This window comes from Chiloscyllium plagiosum, chromosome 2 (assembly GCF_004010195.1).
Source record: "Chiloscyllium plagiosum isolate BGI_BamShark_2017 chromosome 2, ASM401019v2, whole genome shotgun sequence".
Classification (NCBI taxonomy): domain Eukaryota; kingdom Metazoa; phylum Chordata; class Chondrichthyes; order Orectolobiformes; family Hemiscylliidae; genus Chiloscyllium; species Chiloscyllium plagiosum.
This window is the reverse complement of record NC_057711.1, coordinates 76,404,815-76,423,924: the sequence shown is the minus strand read 5'-3', so window position 1 is coordinate 76,423,924 and position 19,110 is coordinate 76,404,815. Positions and strand designations below refer to the sequence as shown.

At 38.6% G+C, this 19,110-nt stretch overlaps 1 protein-coding gene across 5 annotated transcripts in view; it reads right to left on the bottom strand.

Annotated features, from left to right (window-relative positions):
• Nucleotides 1–19,110, bottom strand: part of pcsk5b (proprotein convertase subtilisin/kexin type 5b) — a 363,949-nt gene that overhangs the window by 143,133 nt on the left and 201,706 nt on the right. For all 5 annotated transcript variants that reach the window (XM_043712341.1, XM_043712351.1, XM_043712379.1 and 2 more), the window contains exons 14-16: nucleotides 15,005–15,145; nucleotides 4,547–4,646; nucleotides 2,013–2,206 (exon numbers count right to left, since the gene is read on the bottom strand). In XM_043712341.1, coding sequence (XP_043568276.1) covers nucleotides 2,013–2,206; nucleotides 4,547–4,646; nucleotides 15,005–15,145 — 435 coding nt within the window. The remainder of the gene's footprint in view (nucleotides 1–2,012; nucleotides 2,207–4,546; nucleotides 4,647–15,004; nucleotides 15,146–19,110) is intronic.

Below are 19,110 nucleotides of genomic sequence, written 5' to 3'. Positions count from 1 at the left end.
GAAAACACACTGGCAAGGAAGGTGGAAGACCACAATGCTTCTAATTCTGTTTGCACTTTGGTTCAGAGTATTCTCCAGCAAAACTTTGATTGCCCCCAAGAGTTCTTTAAAACCTTCCAGAATCTTGAAGGTTCTTTCATTTTTTTCCTGTTACCAGCCAAGGTGCATGGGAGAGCCCTTAAGGATTCGCTTTAATTCTCCTCAGTGGCCCAGTATCTTTCTTAGATTTCCAAAGTTAATTTTCTCAGACCTTGGGAACTGGACCAAACCATTAAGTCTGTCAAGTCTACTCTGCTATTCAATTCCATTTTCTGCCCCCACTCTAATCGTCATGACCCTGTAGATTACTAATCATCAGAAAACAGTCAATCTTGACTTTAAACATACTCAAAGACAGAGCTTCCACAGTCCTCGGTGTTAGAAAACTCCAAAGGTTCACAACCCTCTGGGAAAGAAAAGTTTCCTCATTGCAAGCCTAAGTGGCATCCCCTTACTTTTAAATTATGTCCCTGGTGCTGGACTTCCCAATCAAGGAAAACATCTTACCTACATTAACCCTGTTCATCCCTTTAGGTATTTTGTAAGTTTCAATGAGACCATCTCTCACTCTTTGAAACTCTAAAGAATGCAGGCCCAGTTTGGTCAGTCTCTCTTCAATGGGCAATCTTGCTTTCCACTGAACAAACTTGGTAAGCCTTCACTGCATTCCCTGATGATTATAATATCATTTCTGAAATAAGGAGACTGCACACAGTATTCCAGTTGTGGTCTAACCCAAGCTCCAATATAGGTGAAGCAAGACTTCATTTCTCCTGTTTGTAAATCCTCTTCAATTACAGGCTTATATTCCATCAGTCTTCCTAATAGTTTGCTGCACCTCCACGTTAACCTTCAGTGTCTTAACAAGGACACCAAATTCCTTAGATTCTTTTGCTGATCTCTTCTAATATTGCAAGGTAAATTTAGTAAATGTAATTTGTCATGCACTTGGACTTTTTATTCCAAACTTTGGCTCACTTGCTATTCCTGTTTAGTGACCTCAGTACAGCAACACCAATAATCCCTCATGGTTTTTATGCTCCTTGTTCTAGATGATGGTGGATACACAACTGTGTTCTCTTGGCCTTTAAAAATTAATGCTGTGAGCTTTCTCTCAATCTTCTAAGTTGGCACACCTCTTATTTCAGTGGGAAAAACATACAACAGAGACCACACAAAATGGTAGTTCCCTGCAACCTATAGCAATGTAGCTTACCAGGGATGTTCCAAACACAAAATTAAACTAATTATGCACCATCTTCAAAACAACATTTGATTTTGAGACTCACATCAAAGGTTTATATTTCTAATGGAAATTCAAGCTCTCTCACCAGACTTACTAGTTCTGCCCAGAAAATTTGTTTACAAATTGATTATTTGCTGATTTGATCTGGTTACTATATTAATACTTTAAATTCCTTATTGAAATAATTATACACATCCTCTCTCCAAAAGAGCTGAGAGATGGATCAGCATATTTTTTTTAAGCAATCTTAAAATAAATGAGTAATCATTTGAATTTTAGTTACCAGAGTTTTGTTTACCAGTTTCTCAATCAAGTGTTTCCATTTAAAATTAAATTTCTAAATTAAAAGTTATTTCCTAAAATGTATCACTTATGAAATCAGATATTCATAACAGCAGTCAGGGAAGCCAATGAAGAACTCTCACCAAAAATATTTTGATTAACAATAAAAAGATAAGAGAATCAAAAGGCTACAGGAGAGTCTAGAAGTAGATGTATTGTTAGGCAATTAAACATGAGACTTAATAGCTCAAAAGGAGACAGCATTGATAGTTCAAGACTCGAGATTCTACACTGAAACAACAAAAGAAGCAATATCAGTTTGTTCAAGCAGTCATAGTTGGAATCAACATAGAGGTATTGATCAATTCCAACAATCTGTAGAAATCACCATTCAATCATCTTATATAATTATTGCTTTAATCTAATTTGTATTTAAAAAACATACCTTTATCGAGGTAGAAACTATCTGAGCAATTAGGTATACAGACATTAGTCTCTTCATTCAAGTGGTAGCCACTTTTACAGGATGTGCATTGGTCACTCCGGCTTCCTACACATACATCACAAATTGACCAGCATTTTTTACAACGTTTCTTCTCATCACCAAAGAATCCGCTTGGGCATTCAGGAACACAGGTTCTGCATTCATGGCAAATAACCAATGTTAGACTTGGAATTCTTCACCCTTTCCTCAAGAGAGGCATATCATACAAATTTCTTAAAAATGTTATTTAGTATTCAAACCTCAAAAATGACTTATCCCAGACCAATCACTAATGCATCTGCTACTTCATTAGCAGTGTTAATTGTCCAAAGTCCCTGGATTCAGGAGAAGTTTAAACAGACCATAATGTAACATATAAACTCTTGGTATTCAAGGCAGAAGGGGGCAGAAACCAAGTAACTACTGGCAAGTTAGCTTGATATCTGTCACGGAAAAGGTGTTAGAATTAATCGAAAAAATCATTGCTGCACACACTGGAAGGCTGGGGTTCAAATCACATCTGCTCCAGAGGTGTGCAATAACATCGCTGAATAGGTTAATTAAAAAATAAGTTAAGTTTTTAAAAATTGAAGGAGTAACATGCAGTGTGGACAAAGTGGAGCCTGTTGACATTCTCTTTTTTCAACTTCCATTAGCCATTTGATAAAGTGCTACATCAAAGATTATTGTGGAACTAAAAGCTCATAATATAAGGGGTAATATATCAGCATAGATAGACAATTGGCTGGCTGATCTGCATAAATGGGTCTTTGATTGGCAAAATGTGATGACTTTTTACAATTTACATCAACAGCTTCAACGGATGAGAGTTAAGGTATGGGAGGTAATCTTTGTCATCTTCAGGTTGAGTAGGAATGTACATTGTGAAGGTGACATAAGGAAGATGCAGACAGATTTAAAAAGGTTGTAAGTGTGCAAAATTTGGAAGATGGACTATAATGTGAGAAAAAGTGATGTTGTTCCCTTTGGCAGAAAAAATATTATTTAAATTGAGAACTGCAGAATTCTGAGGCACAGAGAGATCTCGGTGTTCTGATGCATGAGTCACAATATGCAGGTATAAAATGTCATCAAGATAGTTAATGGAAATACTGTATTTTATTACGAGAGGAATTGTAAAAATAATGATTCAATTATACAGGGCATTGTTGAGACCACATCTTGATTACTGAGGGCAGTTTTCTCACTTCCTTGCCAAAATAACCAGGTTGAGAAGACAATTAAATGCTTTGCTGATGCTCTTTAACTGAGCCTCAGCTTAAACTTTTGAGTTTCCCCTCTAAATTCGGGAAAGGGGGAGTGATGATGCAGCAATACTGTCAAGGGGAAGGTTTCGGATAATGGGATTTTGAGACAGCAGCAACTATAGTAATAGAAAAGTTGATCTGCTCACTCAGCCTTTCATTCTTACCTGGGATACTGTGGGATCTGAGGAGCTGCTGTCCAACTCCCATCAATGTACAGGCCTGTGAGCATCTATGATTTGTTCAAACTGGCCTTGGGAGTCAAGGTAAACAGGGTCAAGAGTGAGACCGTCTTCTTTGAGAATGAGGTTGACCAATTCTTCAAGTCCTTCAGAATCAGATCAGATTATCTGAAGATGCTGGTACTATGGTTTAGAGAGGGCCAGAGCATGCACTAAAAGCTGGGAAAGTGATTCACCACACGGATGCAGAAACCAAGTGTGCGGCAACAATATTCCTTCTCGATTACCCTGGTCATCAGGCATACTGCAGGTCTAGCTTATTCCCCAAGCCTATGTCACAGCAGTCACCTTCTACTTTATCTGAGGGATACCATGTAGAAAACCCTGGTTAGAGGAGTGATAATTATCCCAAACCTCATTCTCATGGCCACCTCTGTGTGGGGCTGACTCATACTGGGGAGTGTGCCCTCAGTGTGCAAACACCAAGTGTCACTATGTACTGAGGTTCTACCTGTCCTCTGTTTTGTGGAGGATGGGTCTGGCCTCATTGCTTCAAAGAATTAAGACTGTAACAAGTCACCCATCTTTCATGGAAAGGTTTCAACTGAAAAATATCTTTGACCATATCCATCAGGCATTGGTCAGCACATAACATCTTTGATACCTTGCAGGAAAAGGAGACAGTTGATACTGTCAGATTGTTCTCTGAGCACTTTGAAATTTCTGGCAATGAAGTAGTCTGCCAAATAACTTGAACAATCAAGCACTAAGATGCAGCTCTGTTGGTGGGGAGAAGGCCTTTCCGGTCTGATTGTGCATGCACAACTAAACTCCCAGTGCTTCCATACGCTATTGAATGTCTTGCTAAACAGCTACATGAGATTTCTCTACTCAATTTCCAACCATCCAGGTGAAAGTGAGAATATATTGGGATAAAGTTATCTTCCTAAGTTGACACTTTTAGTAATTAATTTCCTCTCATACATCCACACTTCTTTTCCATTTGGATAAGAAAATTCTATCCCTCGTTTCTACTGAGTTGACCTACCTTGTATTGTTTTTAAACTTGAGGAAGTAATGCAAACAATCAATGCATTGTTGGGGCCCAGGTCCATCACAACCATTATTACATTCAGTATGACAAGGTCCTAAACAAAAGAATTTTAATGTAATTTAATTCATTTCTCATTTTTCAAAATCAAGAAAAACATTTTATATAGAAAATGTATCTGTAAAATTCTGAATGAATATTGCTGAAAAACGTGTTTTGAACACCATTCAAATTTGCTACTCAGAATGGAAAATACTGATGATAAAAATAAAGTTTAAATTTCTTTCACTGTATGAAGTCCCTACGATGCCTTTTGATATAAAGTGTGTAGGGATTGCACCCTCTTCACAAACCCACAGAAACAGGAACTGAAATTCACTTAAAGCAGTGTGCACATTTTGTGTACAGTAATAACTTAGCTAAACAATGTAATCCAATGAGCATCTGACAGTCTTATCCATAGCAAGGAAAGTTATCGTTACGGAACAGAAATCTCAGGTGAGAACTACTTGGTGAAATAGGATTTTAATCCTTGTTTTATTGAACAACTTCTGATTTTAATTACCATGATATGTAACCATTAAAATGCCCATAATATGATGGCATCAAGATGTTTTCTTTGACAGATTCTTGTAAAATATGCAAGACCTGGAATTATAAAATCATTGAAGCCCATGGTAAAGGGGGATATTCAACCTGCCATGTCTGTGTCAACTAAAAGAGGAGTTTGGCAGGTGGAGTATAATGTAGTGAAATTTAGAGACCTACAGCACAGATTGATTTGGGAGTCCTTGTCCATGAATCATAAAATCCATGGGAAATAGAAAGGCAACTGGAATGCTGGCCTTTATTTTAGAGTCATAGAGATGTACAGCATGGGAACAGATCCTTCGGTCCAACCTGGAAAAAAATTGAATTCAAATTCCACCATCTGTCATGGGAGGATTTGAACCCAGGTCCCCAGAGCAGTATCAACGTTGCTGGCTTAACAGTCCAGCGATAATACCACTAGACCATCACTTCCCTGTTGAAAGGGATTAGAGTAATAAAGGAGGGAGGCTTTGCTAAAACTATAAAAGGTACTAGTCAGAACATAACAGGAGTACAGTGAACAGTTGTGGGCCCCTGATCTAAGGAAAGATAAAAGGCATTGTAGACACAGAAGGTTCATTAGGCTGATACCAGATATGGAGGGACTGTCTTACAAAGAGAGGTTGATGAAATTGGGTCTGTACTAATATGGAAGAATGGAGGGTGACCTTATCGAAACATTCAGGACATGACAGGGTAGATGTGGAAAGGTTATTTACCCTTGTGGGTGTTTCTAGGACTAGAGAACATAATCTCAGAAGGGGTCACACATTTAACACCAAGATGAGGAGGAATTTCTTCTCCCAAAGGGATGTGAATCTGTGGAGTTCTTTACCACAGAGGGCTATTGATCCTGGGTCATTAAGTATATTCAAGAAGAGACAGATTTAGAATCAGTCAGGGAATCAAGGGTTATGGGGGAAAAGGCAGGAAAGGTGGAGTTGAGGATTATTAGATCAGCCACATTCTTACTGAACAGGTCAGACTTGATGGACTGAATGGCCTACTTTTGCTTCTATCTCTTCTGCTCTTCTGCTTCTAACTCGTCAAGACCCATTTTCAAGTTCTTGCCTTGCTTTGTATGTTATGATACCTCAACAGCTTTTACTTTTTTTAATGCAATAAATGTCGTCTCTAATATCCTTTTAGGCAGAGTGTTCCAGATCCCTATCACTCTCTCTCAACTCACCTCTAACAATACCATTAATTACCTGAAATCTATACCCCTTAATCATTAACATTTCTGCTGAAGTAAACAAGTCCATCCAATACACACTGTCTGGATCCCTTATAAGTTTATACAGAACCATTAAATCTCATCTCAGCCTTCTTACTTCCAATGAAAATAACACAGCCAATCCAATCTTTCGTCATAGCTATAGCTTTACAGTCTTGGCAAAATTCTCACAAACCTCTCCTCTATCCTTTCTACTACAATCCTTCCTTAAATGTGGTGTGAAGAACTAGCTGGTAAAGAGCTGGATGCAGTTCTAGCATAACTTCTTTGCTCTTAGAATCTGTCTTGGCTCATAAAGGAACTTATTTCATATATTTTACTAATTACCTGAACCTCATTTAATTCCTCAAAAAAAAAAAATCAGTGTTAGTAAGCTCAACTCTCTTAAATCCATGATGAATTCCTTTTTTATTTAAATCTATTCCTTTCCAAAGAATGGTTAATCTGTTCTTCAGAAATTTGTCTGACAAGTTTTTTTTCCCCATTATTGCAGTGGAACTGACTAACTTGTAATTATTCAATCCAAGCCTTTTATAGTTAAAAAGACAATTTCCAATATAACCATTCATCTTACATCACACCTATAACTAGAGACAATTGTAAAATGGTCAGCTATTTTCTCCCTTGCACTTTTTTTTTTGTTTAGAACAGATACACTTCATCCACATCTGGTGATTTAACATGAGATAGACTCTTAACATTTCCTCTCAAATTGATCTCACCAAATATTTTGCACTATTGTTTTCAAAGATCATGTCTGCGGTGTTTTTCATTTTGCAAATGATAAGTCTCCATTATCAATGTCCTATTATTTTTGTACTTCATAAATTTGCCCACATACTTGCTCTTGTATCACCCTCTGGCTTGTTCGAAGTTAATATTACTCCTCAGAGTTAGTGCGCTTTTCCCTGACCTTCAGTTAAACCAGCATGGAGCCATTTCACAATCTTTCTGGCATGTAATCCCTCTTCACAACTATTTCTTCCATGGGAAATAGTATTAGGGAAATTGATGGAATTGAAGACAGGTAAAACTTCAGGATGTTAATCTGTTAACCCAGAGTACTAAAGAAAGTGGCCCTAGAAATAGTGGATACTTTGGCTGTCATTTTTCAGGATTCTAAACAATCTGGAACTGTTCCTGAAGATTGGAGGGTAGCCAATGTAACTCCTGTATTTAAGGGGAGTGATCAGGGAGAGAAAACCAGAATTTATAAATCAGTCTGTTGGGTAGCGGTGAAAATGCTAGAGGCCAATGTGAGAGAATTCATAGCTGAGCACACTGCAAACAGTGGCAGGATCAGGCATTCAGCACAGATTTACGAAAGGGAGATCTTGCTTGACAGGTCTACTGAAATTCTTTGAGAGTGAGTGTGACTAGTCGAGTTAATTAGTTATTTTGACTTTGGAAGACTTTCAAAAAAATCTCACATAGACATTAGTTTGTAAAATTAAAACATGTAAGATGTGGATTGTGTATTGAGATGGACAGAAAACTATTTGGCTGACAGGGAAAAAAGATGAGGAAAAAGGAGCTATGACTACAATGAATGGCAGAGCAGGCTCAAAGGGCTGAATTGCCTACTCCTTATCCTATAAACCTATTTTCTAAAAATTGTCTCAGATTTAAAATTAACAATTGAATTAGTATTCACCACTGTTTGAGGAAAAGTTCCAAACTTCCATATGTGATTAGCACAGTGGTTAGCACTGCTGCCTCAGTGCCAGAGATCAGGTTCAATTCCTGCCTTGGGTAACTGTGTGTGGAGTTTGCACATTCTCCCCGCATTTGCGTGGGTTTCCTCTGGGTGCTCTGATTTCCTCCCACAGTCCAAAGATGTGCAGGTTAGGTGAATTGGCCATGCTAAATTGCCCGTAGTGTTAGGTGAAGGGGTAAATGGAGGGGAATGGGTCTGGGTGGGTTTCTCTTTGGAGGATTGGTGTGGACTTGTTGGGCCGAAGGGCCTGTTTCTACACTGTAAGTAAGTAATCTAATATGTGTGTGGAGAAGTGCTTTATAACATCCCTCCTGAATGGCATGGCCCTAATTCTTAGACTATGCCCTGGGATTCTAGAAACTTCAATTAGTGGAAATAGTCTATCTTTATCTATCCTGCTTTTCCCTGTTAACTACTTGAAAACCTTGATTAGATCATCCCTTAACTTTCTAAATCCTAGAGAATGAAGACTTAATTTGTCTAATCTCTCCTCATACCTTATCCTCTTAAGTCTACAAATTATCATGTAAACCTGCATTGAACTCTTTCCAGGGCCAAAACATCCTTCCCAAGGTGTGGTGCCTGGATCTGCTCACAGTACTCTAAGTGAGGTCAAACTAGGGTTTGGATTAACTGTAGCACGTCTACAAATGTATACTCCAGCCATTTAGATAGGAAGGTCAGTATTCCATTAGAGCTGAAAATGTGTTGCTGGAAAAGCGCAGCAGGTCAGGCAGCATCAGGGAACAGGAGAATCGACGTTTCAGGCATAAGCCCTTCTTCAGTATTCCATTAGCCTTCTTGACTATTTTCTGTACCTGTTACGTGGCATTTTGAAGAGTAATGCACCTGAACCTCCAAATCTCTTTGGACATCCACTGGATTTAACTTTGTGCCTTTTAACAAATATACCCTAATCTTTTTCAGTATGAATGAATAATTGCTAATATTCATTTGCCTCAGCTTTGTTCATTCACCTAGTCTATCAATATCGTGTTGTAATTTTATACTGTCATCAAGATTGTCTACAATGCTGCCCAATTTTGTCTCATCAGCAAATTTGCATATTTGACTTTTTAAAGCCATTACCCAAGTTGTTAATGAATATTGTGAATAATTGTAGCTCCAACACAGATTCCAGTGGGACAGCATTAGTCACCACCTGCCAATTTGATACTTATTTGATACCCATTTTCCAACTGTTTGTTTCCTGCCACTCAACCAATTTCCTATTGATGTCAATAATTTGCCCTCAATTCCATTGGCACCCACCTTAGCTAACAGCCTCATTGTGGGACTTAATCAAAAGATTTCCAGAAGTTCATGTAAACTATATTCATTGATTTACCTCTGTCCACTGTCTTGATTACCTCTTCAAAAAAAAAACAAAACCCTCCATGATTCCATGCTTATTCTTCCTGATCACCTCAAAATTCCAGGTAATCAGTTACCCTATTCTTCATTATAATTTCCCACTGTAGATATCAAGCTAACTGGTCTGTAATTCCCTGGTTTCCCCTCAGTCACCCTTCTTAAACAGCAGAGTGACATGAGCATATTTCCAATCTAAAAAGGTACACCTCCCAAATCCAGGGAGTGCTAAATGATCATCATTAGGACATTGGCAATGTGCTTTCTTACCTCCTTTAACAAGCAATGGATGGAAATCATCAGATCTTGGGGATTTGTCACTTCAGTTCAATTCATTTCTCTATTATTGATTATATACTTGAGCTAATTTTATTTTGACCTTCTTAATTTCTTTGGGGCTTCTAATAAGCTATCCTCCTTTTCTGCTGTGAATACTGAAGCAAAATATTTACTCAGCATGTCTGTCAATGACCATGGAGAAATGACAATGTGCCCACTCTCAGCCTTTAGTGGGCCAATAGTACTCTTAAACAGCTGCTTTCCCTTTATATAACTAAAATCTCTACTTATTGTCCTTTATATCCTTTTCAAATTACTTTTCATAATCCTTTTTAGTCGCTCTCATAAGTTGCTTTGTGGCCCTTTGTTAGTCTTTGTATTTGTCCCATTCTGTGAGATCTGTACTGTTCTTTGAGTTTTTAAATCAGTGCTTTCTAATAATCTTGAGTGTCCCTTACCTCCTTAGATGTCCATGACTGCTTTTTCTATGAGGTGGAGTTTTTCTCTCTCATGGGCACAAACCTGCTTCTGAAAAGCATTAAATGTTTCTTTGGATAGCCTCTACTGTCCCCGGTTGTACCTATTAGCAAAATTACCCAGTTTACAGTGGACAGTCTCTGCGTTATCCTATTAAAGTCTGTCTTACTTAATTACAAAATTCCAGTATCTGATCTTTGCTTTTCTCTTTCAAATGCTACATGAAACCTGATCAGGTTATGATAATTATTTGACAAATGTTCATGACAAATGCTCATGACAAATGCTAGTTTACTAATTAAAACAAGCTCATTGTTCATTACTAGATCCAATATGGTTTGTCCTCTTGTCGCATCCATGATATTTTGCCACAGACCACTATCCCAGACACACACACACTATAAATTTCAGGCCTTTTTGGCAGATGCTTATCTGTCTCTATGTTAACATTAAAATCTCCCATTAGTACTATTCGGTCATTGCCAGATAATGCTTACTTTCACCATTTATACAATCTAGCACTTCTGAGTTGCTACCAAGTGGTGTATAAATGACACCTATTACAGTTTTATTTCCTTTACTATTTCTCAGTTCCACCCATAAGGTGCCCACTGGGTGCTTTCCCCTCATTACATCCACACGCACCATAGACATTATTCTGTTTCTAATCAGTAATGCTACTCCATCCCCATGCTATTTTCCCTATCCCTCCTGTAAACATTATAACCGGTATGTTTAGTTCTCAATCCTGACCATCCTGCAGCCATAACTACTAAATCATAGTTCCCCATTTGAATCCATGCCTGCAGCTCATTTAATTTGTTCCTTACACTTCCTGCATTTTAACAAAAGAACTCTAATTTTGATTGTACATTCTATCCCATCTTTCAGCATCTTTGTATTGTTTCCCCTCCTGTCTTACTCAATACACTGTTCACAGACCTGCTGTGTTTATTAAGCCAGTCCATTTTCTTCTCATGTCCTTACCTGCTGCTGTGGTTCTCAATCCCTGCCATACGAGTTTAAACCCTCTACAATGGCACTAGTAAACCTCCCTGAAAGGCCATGAGTGCCCTTTCAAATTAGGTGCAGTCCCTCTTTTATGCAGGTCCCACCTGCCTTGGAAGAGATCCCAATGATCCAGATACGTGAATCCCTCCCACTTACACCAACTCTTTAGCCACATATTCAACTATTCTATTTTCCTATTTCTGGGTCCAGTAGCACATGACACATGGAGTAATCCCAAGATTACAACTATAAAGGTCTTGCATTTCAACTTCCTACCTAAATCCCCTTTGCAGCACGCTATATTTGTTCGTTCCAATACAGACCATGCCCTCTGGCTGCTCACCCTGCCCTTTCAGATATCCTGTACCTGCTCACAGTCATCCTTAATCTTGGGACCAGGGAGACAACACACACTCCTGGAATCTCGCTTCAGGCCACAGAAAAACCTGTCTGTACCACTGACTACAGAGTTCCTGATCATCACTGCTTACCTGCACTTTGACCCTCCCTGTTGTACCATACAACCAGTTGTGGTGCCACTGTTCTGGCTACCGCTGTCACCATCTCCTGACAGGTGATTCTTCCCAAACAGTATCCCAATTGGCACATTTGTTGCAAAAGGGAACAGCCCCACGGCTCTCTTGCACCGATTTACTCCACTCCCTTCCAGATTGGCACTCTTGATTGTCATCCACCTGCCTCTTAAGATAGAAATCTAGCAAACCTCCCTTTTATAACTTTTTTCTTCCTTTTTGAGACATTTTAGCACATTTTTGACACAAGAGTTGCTCTTCGACAAATTCATAAAAGTTAAGAGTCATATTGTTGAGTGTCTGCAGTTACATATAGGCCAGTCCAAATTATATAACAAAATACAAGTATTGTCCTCAACCCTATTGACTGCAACTGGTTTAAACTTCACACTTCATTCAAACCAGGTACCAATGTCTCAGAAATCTAAAGATCTGGCCTGACCTCTCTCTTCGATCATATATTCATTGGCAATCACTGCTCACTTCTGTAATTACCTGCACTCAACATGGGGAGATCTGGAGATTACTATCTTTGAGATCTTCATCATCAATTCCTTTGTTAACCTCTTAAAAATCTGCCAATAAAGCCTCAGTCTCCTTCTGTGTCATTGGTACAGGGATAAACCATCATCTCTGGCTGTTAACTTTCCCCACTTAAATGTTGTCCAGGGATTTTCTGGAACTCTGAAGCTTGAGCTTCTTCAGCTGGTAATTGTTGCACATGTGGCTGCCCAGGATATAGCATACCCTGAAGTTCCCTTGTGGCATGGGAAGTGCATTCATGATACTAAACAGTTGTGCCATGTCTCAACTCCTTACACTCCAAAGTCAAGTCAGATCTGGACAGATAGCAGTAATTGCCAATAACAATAAATCAATCAATTACAGAACCACAGAGTTACAGAACAGAAAGAGAATATACAATCTGTTGAGTCCAAATGAAAGGGTTATTCAACTCAGGTCACTCCCCAACCTTTTCTCATCACCCTGAAATTTTATTCCATTTAGTTGGTTATTCAATTCCCTCTTGAAAGCTACATCTAAACTGTCTCTACCACACTCTTGGGCAATGCATTCCAAATTCACTACAGAAAGTATTTTTCCCCATAATTGCTCAGTATTTTAATCTGATGGCCTTTAGCTCTTAATCCTACTGCCAATGCAATTTTTTTTCTCATCACTGTCTACACTAATCATAGCATTGAACACCTACTAAATCTTCTCATAAATGCCTAAGGTGATTAATTCCAGTCTCTCCAATTCACTCACTAAACTGAAGTTTTTTATCCCTTGGTCAAAATCTTTTCTACACCGTCTTTAAATCTCTCATTCATGGTAATATGGTACCCAGGATTGCACACACCATTCTAGTTGAGGACGAAACATGTCATACTTGACCACATTAAATTAAATTTGCCACGTGTCCACTCATAATGCTAAATTTTGTGAGGTCTTTGCTAAGCTCCTTACAATAGTTCCAAGTTTTGTCATCTCCAAATTCTGAAACTGAAATCTGCTTACCCAAGTCTAAATTATTACTATATCAATAAAAGAGTGATCCTAGTCTCCACCCCATCCCCTTATGTTACCTACTACCATGTCAAAATTAAAACCACCATTAACAAATCCCCTTTACCTCCAGTCACACAATACACATAATACACATGCTACCATAATCCATTCTCTTTTGTGGCCTTTGCTTGCAAGCCCACTTATTTGTCCTATGTCAAATGCTTCTGAAAGTCCATGGAAACCACATCAACTGCAATATCCACATCAACCCTCTCAGTTACTGCTTGAGAAAACAAGTTGATTCAACACAAGTTGCCTTTTAAGACCTCCACACTGGCTTTCTTTAATTAATCTACACTAATCCAAGTGACTTGATTTTGACTTATATTTTCACTTCTAAAATGTCTCTTGCCATTGAGATTGAATTGACTAGCTTGTAGTGCTGCATTTATCCTTATAAAAGGATTTGACATTTGCAATTCTCCAGTCCTCTTGAGAACACGCATATCACACCACACCCGTATCTAAGGAGTATGGAGAAAATATGATTCATCAAATGGTCAAAGACTACAAAATTACAGTTTTAACATGCACTGGAGAAGAGATAACTATACTCTAAATGATACAGTCTGGCTACATATAAATAATCCTTTAACAGTGCAGTGAAACCTAACAAAAACATTGCACAGCCCTACTAATATAATAGGATTAAGGAGTTTAGCAAACTCAAAATCATTATTTACTGGCCTCCAATAGTGTACTGCTTTCATCCTAGTCATTTGGAAAGGATTTTACTGCACAGTTCAAAAGGCAAAATCCAAGTATAAATTCTACAGCAAAAGCTGGCAAAACTCAACATGTCTACCAGCATCTGTGGGAAGAAAGCAGAGTCAACATTTTGAGTCTGATGAAGAGTCAGCAGACTCAAAACATTGACTCTGCTTTCTCCCCACAGATGCTGTCAGACCTGCAGAGCTTTGCCAGCAATTTCTGATCTGGTTTCAGATCTTCAGCATCTGCAGTTCTTTGTTTTATTACAAATTCCATAAGCTTCTTCCATTAAAAAAAAAGTCCTTTGCTTCATGAAAATGGACTTTTTATTACATTTAGAAACATGTAATCTGGAACATTGTCAAATTCAAATTTTATTTTCTTAAGAATGTCAGTTTGAAGGGTGACCTGATCAAAAGAGGACCATGAAATAATGTGTAATAGGTCAACAAATTTCCCAGTTCTATAACTAAAACTGAAATTTCTATACTTTAATGAGATCCGGAGTCATTACACACTATCAATCAGTTATGATTGGAATAGAACACAATTGCATATGGGTGGCACGGTAGCTCAATGGTTAGCACTGCTGCCTCTCAGTGTCAAGGTCTCAGGTTCAATTCAAGCCTTGGGTGACTGTCTGTGTGGAGTTTGCACATTTACCCATATCTGTGGGTGCTCCAGTTTCCTCCCACATACCAAAGATGTGCAGGTTAGGTGAATTAGCTGTGCTAAATTGTCCATAGTGTTAGATGGATTAGTCAGAGGGGGTGGGTCGGAGGGTTGGTGTGGACTTGTTGGGTTGAACGACCTGTTTCCACACTGTAGGGAATCTAATCATACTATCAAATTGTTGCATGCTTATTCCTTTGTAAAAGGAGGTGAAGAGAAAAAGGAAAGCAGATGTACATTAATGCAGAGCCATATCACTGTTTCATATAAAGATTCCAACTTACCAGTGTACTCATCTGCATAGTCATCAGAGACATCTTCCCTTGGACTTGATCGCACCTTCAGTTGATCTAACCTTGTATATAAAGAAGTGTATGGATGGATGGATGTGCCATGAAGTACAAGAGACCACTCCTTCAGTTTACCTAAGAAAAGGGGACAGAGTTGTAACAAGCTATAAAAAGTACAATGGACTTATTAGCAGAGCTGTAGATAACTGACATCTATCCAACGAGTCACATATACAACAACATCTAAACAAAACAATCCCCACCATTTTCCAGCTGGACTGTAGCAATTTTATCATCAGAAATAGGTTCGGGATCTAAAAAATGTGAACAACCAAAGGTTTGGTATCTTGGATGTATTGCAACTTCATTTGCTGAATATTAGAGTTGAGAGCTGTCATTTCAATATTGTGTGAACTCCCCTCCCCTACCACTGATACTATACCCTTTCCCATTTACTTACAGATCGGAATAATAATTCTGGTTTGATGCTGGGTGAGGCTTCACACTTCATATCCTCTACAGCACTAAATCCACTTGACTACTTCTCACATCCATCCCTGAACGAAGTCAGCTGCTCCCACCGCAAGGCCGAATATTTTTCATCCTTTTGTTACCTCCAGACTTAATTATTCCAATGTGATCCTTGCTATCTTTCTAAACATCTATAAATTTAAACTTATCCAAATGCAGCTGCCCACTTTGTCTCATTCATTCTTTCACTTCATTCCCACTGAGTTACACAAATTCCCCACTCCCAACACTAATTTAAAACCAGCATTATCTTCAAATCTCTTCGTTGCTTTGTATTTTCCACGTCTGAAGAATACAACCTGCCCAGTCATTTATTTGCTTCTTCAGCCTTTAGTTCTGACTCCAGTTTGCTGCATAGTCCTCAACCCTCCCCACTTTAGCTTAACAACTGACTGTAGAACTTTTAGTCACTTCAGCCTTAAAGTAAAATACCCTTTTTATGCTCTTGTAATTCTTCAGGCTCATTTTAAAAAAAAAATATTTTCAAACCAGCTTTCAGTCGTTTTTAGAAACTCAACTGGAGTCTCATTCTTGGCAAAATACTTGATGCCATTTGGTGCTTTTTTTGTAAAGTTAGTCTGATAACACATACTACAAACAGTGACATTCTGCCAAGTCAGATATCCTAAAGCAGATATTTACACACCAGGATGGGATTTATGCTTAGTGATGCTTCCAAATAAACCTGTTGGACTATAACCTGGTCTTGTGTGATTTTTAACTTTGTACAACACCAGCAATCATCTTTTTGCTGTGGCTTCTATTAAATCATGTAGAGGGCTTACCGACTATCTCCACTGTGTAGCTATGCTTGTTCCAATGTATTCTGGGATTTGTAGCCTGCTTGATTAGGAATGAGCTGGTTATGCTGTCAAATGCAAAGTATTATGAAATTGGATTTTGCAAAGATAAAAAGGATGCAAAATAGGCCCAGATCCCCAACCTGGTCTGAAAACAAGGCTCAGGTGACCAGCTTTGGTCAGAAGGTGGAGGCTGGGGCACAACTGTAAAGCTAAGTAAGCTGGATATGGGAGTACGGGTGAGGGCATCTTTGAAAGGTGTGCCTTTTGATGAAAACTGGACTTGAAGAACTGGGCAAAATAAAGCTGATGTTCAAAAATAATTTATGGCTAAAGCCCTGAAGCTAAAGCACTTGAATTTGGTGTGAGGTGGTTCAGAACTTTGAAGTATTTTGTGGCTGAATTTTGGTAACATATACAAAGTGCACTGTACAATACACACAAAATCAGAATTGTCTAATTTGTCATTTAGAGTTTATATTGACCATTCTTTATTATTATTTCAGATTCAATTTTTAATTTTTGTTTGATTGTCAGAGTAAAAATTAAAGAAGTGAAAGCTTATCTATTGATTTTCACATAGGGGTTTTTGGTCAATTGTTTTGTTGGTCTCTGCAGGGATCATAACATAAGCTGATGTTCTCTAATGCAATCACCTTAATAAATAGTCTTCTAATTTCTATGCAATGGAACTTTGTGTTCCATCTCCAGAAAGTCGAGGACAAAAAAAAGTGTCAAAACAATTAGAGCATGAGAAAACAAATCTGAAATTTAAGAATTCAGTCAAATTATCCTGTGACTTGCAAAAGTTTGTTCAGACATGAAAGATCAACGAGACATTGCAGCTCGTCAGTTTCCTTGTGATTACTAGTCATAAACACAACTTATTTTCTAGTTGAGGTTTTTTGTGCAACATGAAATTCATGTTCAAATGCGTAAACATCATGGTTTACTAGAAGAATGGAGTACATTACTTAATATTGTTTTATCTTACAGAAAGATACACTGTAACTACATGATGTGATGCAGACTACACACACACACAAACTGTACAGTAACCACTTGGTCTACTGTATGTATGACCCAGAACCCGTTTGGAACTTCCAAACCCTTTACCACTATCTTCTAGAAGATCAAAGACAGCAGATACTCAGCAACAACAGCATCTACAATACACCCCCCAGTGGCACAGCATCGGACTTCAAGATATATCACCGTTCTTTCAGCATGACTGGATCAAAACCCTGGAAGTCACTTCCCAATGACATTATGTACCTTGATCTGGTAACTTTGTGACAATGAAATTTACAGAAAAATGTGAAGTTGGATTTTCAAATGGATGAGTTTTCTTCATGCCCACTATGTGAAGAGTCAATGAGCATGTGTCTCCACTGATCAACGCAGCTCCACAGCTCCTTAAAGAGGTGTGCAGCATTAATTGGCTGGAGATGAACCTCTGCCTCACAAATCCTTTGGACAATTTCAATAGACAGTAGTTGAGCAAGCAGTAGTTGTCACCAGATTGAAAGTCCTTGAATTCAGGACAAAGCAAGCATGCGACAGGGATTTCGCAGTTGGGAGGAAAGATGAGGCCACAGTGGGAGTGGAGGTCTTGGCAGAGTCAGGTTGGAAGTGGAGGGAGCACTTTGTGAGGAGGCCTGAGGATAAGATAGCAGCTCCCTGGAGGGGAAATTCTGGAGTGAGAGGAATTTCTATCCATTCAGTCTTCAGGCTTGGACAGGGTTACATGTCAGCCTCCACAACAACCCTGAACCTCTCCTATAAGTCCTAAAACATTAACCATGGAACAAGGAGGGTGGGAATGAGAATTGGCTTCCAAGTGGCCAATAATTGGTGTTTAAGTTGCTTAAAACCTGGGGCCATGGCATTCAGATCACTTTCAAGTTTGCCTGTCTCCAATCCACCCTGTAAATGTTCAAGCTAAGTAATGGAAAAACATACAGACGCATAGACCTTCTTTCTACCATGGAGCATTTTATGGTAGAACTATTGTAACACATATTGTGTAACTGCTGAAACTTGTTTTGCCACAGTTGTAACACACACAAATGTCACATCAATAGCAACTATGCAGAAGGAGGAATGGCAGAGACATTATTGCAAAGTGCTATGATTTCATTTTATCCTGTTATAAACCGTGAGACTTAACCTACCTGCAGATTGCATTGCAGGCAAGGCTTAGGGGACAGAGGATAGTCATGAGTTTTGGATGTTTGACAACCCTGCTCATGAACAAATGTTTTACAGTTTCAACTATGTTTCAATTGGTTGACACCTAGGGATTGGACAGGGACCTCAGTAATTTTACAGCACATCCCTCTCATTACTTCCCCAACGTGCAGGAAAATCTACCTCTTAAAAGATTGTTTACTCAAATAGTTCACTTGTGTCCTTCAGAGAAGTGATCATTTAAGGTACAACACTGAAACAGGCCATTTGATTCAAACTGTCGAGGTTAGCATTTACCTGCCATGAGAGCAAATTATTCTCATCACATTCTATCCTATCTTAAACAGAGTCATACAACATGGAAAAACAAACCGTACAGTCCAATCACATCTTTAATTTTTTTCCTTCACTCACCTATCCATTCAAATCGTGACTGCTGACAATTTCTGGATCAAGTACAAACACTGAATGAATGTTACAGCCTTGCAAGTCTGCATATAACCGTCTCTTGAATTTTCCTCTGCACATTTAGTCAGGGGCTTTCCTAAACTCTATATGCAGTATATTCAGTCATTTCCT